Below are 1,128 nucleotides of genomic sequence, written 5' to 3'. Positions count from 1 at the left end.
TAGCTAGACTATCTGTCCAATCGGAGTTTTCTGTTGACGACTAAAACTACTTTTGAACTTACACATGTTCCACCAAAACAAGTTCCTTCCTGAGACTATTTAGCAGCAGCTCCACGCGGAGCTTTGTGACTCCCCATGACATCCCGAGGCTATTTTGCAGAGGCAACGTCAATGAGTCTGACGCTTAGCACCGCTCAAGACGATTGTTAGTGGTTTAAAGAAATGCCATTGAACCACAGCTTGTTTTTCTCCCATCCAGAAATGCTGCTAGGACTAGCCAGACCATCCTTTGCAGCCTTGTGGAGGAATGTCCGGCAAATCGAGACTAAAGTTACAGTTATGTAAAACCTAAACAATTAGCTGGAAATGCCGAACTGCGGATTTGAGTGATACACTGTGGGTTTGTCTCTTGAGTGACAACACAAATTTGATCCATTCTTTATTTAAAAATATTGATTAGTGCAGCTTTAACTTGTGGAAGAACTTCCACATGGCACATCGAGAGTTGGACTATGACCAGCAGTCCTTTTCCTTGCGGCCATACTTCATATTAAACACGCCTGTCTCAAAGCAGGGCCCTCAGTACGCGCATGCATTAGATCAAATCTGATGCTTGAGTTGGCAGAAATAAATATATAAATGTACTTTGTAACAAAGTGGCAGTTGGTGGGTGAACATTTCCTCTAATGGCACTGCAGTACTTTTCAGGCGCGTGTGAGTGTGGCTTAATCACTTGTAAGCCTTGATTGAGTGTGTGTTAATAAACATTAGGCTGTCTCTCTTCCCCCTGGTGATTAGTGGTTTATGTACTCTGCTCTCCGCAGGCTGAAGACGCAGTCCTGAAGATTGATGGAGGGTCATGCTATTCAATCAGCAGGCATTGCTGAGACAGAAGCTCTTCGTTCTGGGCAGCCTTGCTATCGGAAGTGTCCTCTATCTCGTGGCCAGGGTTGGGACCTTGGATAGGTAACCTATCACTGTCTTAGCTTATATAGACAATGTTTCATTTCCGGGTGTGTTCAGGTGCTGCCGGTAATTCCCCTGGATGTCCCTAATTTTCGGCCGGATATCCGTCCTCTTGCTCTGTCTCTGTGTTGCCCTTCTAACCTCCGGTGGATTTCTGAGGAC

The 1,128-nt window shown here is 45.4% G+C and overlaps 1 protein-coding gene across 2 annotated transcripts in view; it reads left to right on the top strand.

The window, feature by feature from the left end:
- The window catches only part of LOC116705963 (heparan sulfate glucosamine 3-O-sulfotransferase 5), a 105,584-nt gene that overhangs the window by 100,981 nt on the left and 3,475 nt on the right, over positions 1-1,128 (top strand). For both annotated transcript variants that reach the window (XM_032542471.1, XM_032542470.1), the window contains one exon: positions 825-966. In XM_032542471.1, the coding sequence (XP_032398362.1) occupies positions 860-966 (107 nt within the window). In that variant the 5' untranslated portion in view covers positions 825-859. The remainder of the gene's footprint in view (positions 1-824; positions 967-1,128) is intronic.

Source organism: Etheostoma spectabile, chromosome 18, assembly GCF_008692095.1.
Source record: "Etheostoma spectabile isolate EspeVRDwgs_2016 chromosome 18, UIUC_Espe_1.0, whole genome shotgun sequence".
In the NCBI taxonomy this organism is placed as follows: Eukaryota; Metazoa; Chordata; class Actinopteri; order Perciformes; family Percidae; genus Etheostoma; species Etheostoma spectabile.
The sequence above is the reverse complement of the archived record's forward strand: the minus strand, read 5'-3'. Positions and strand labels throughout refer to the sequence as shown.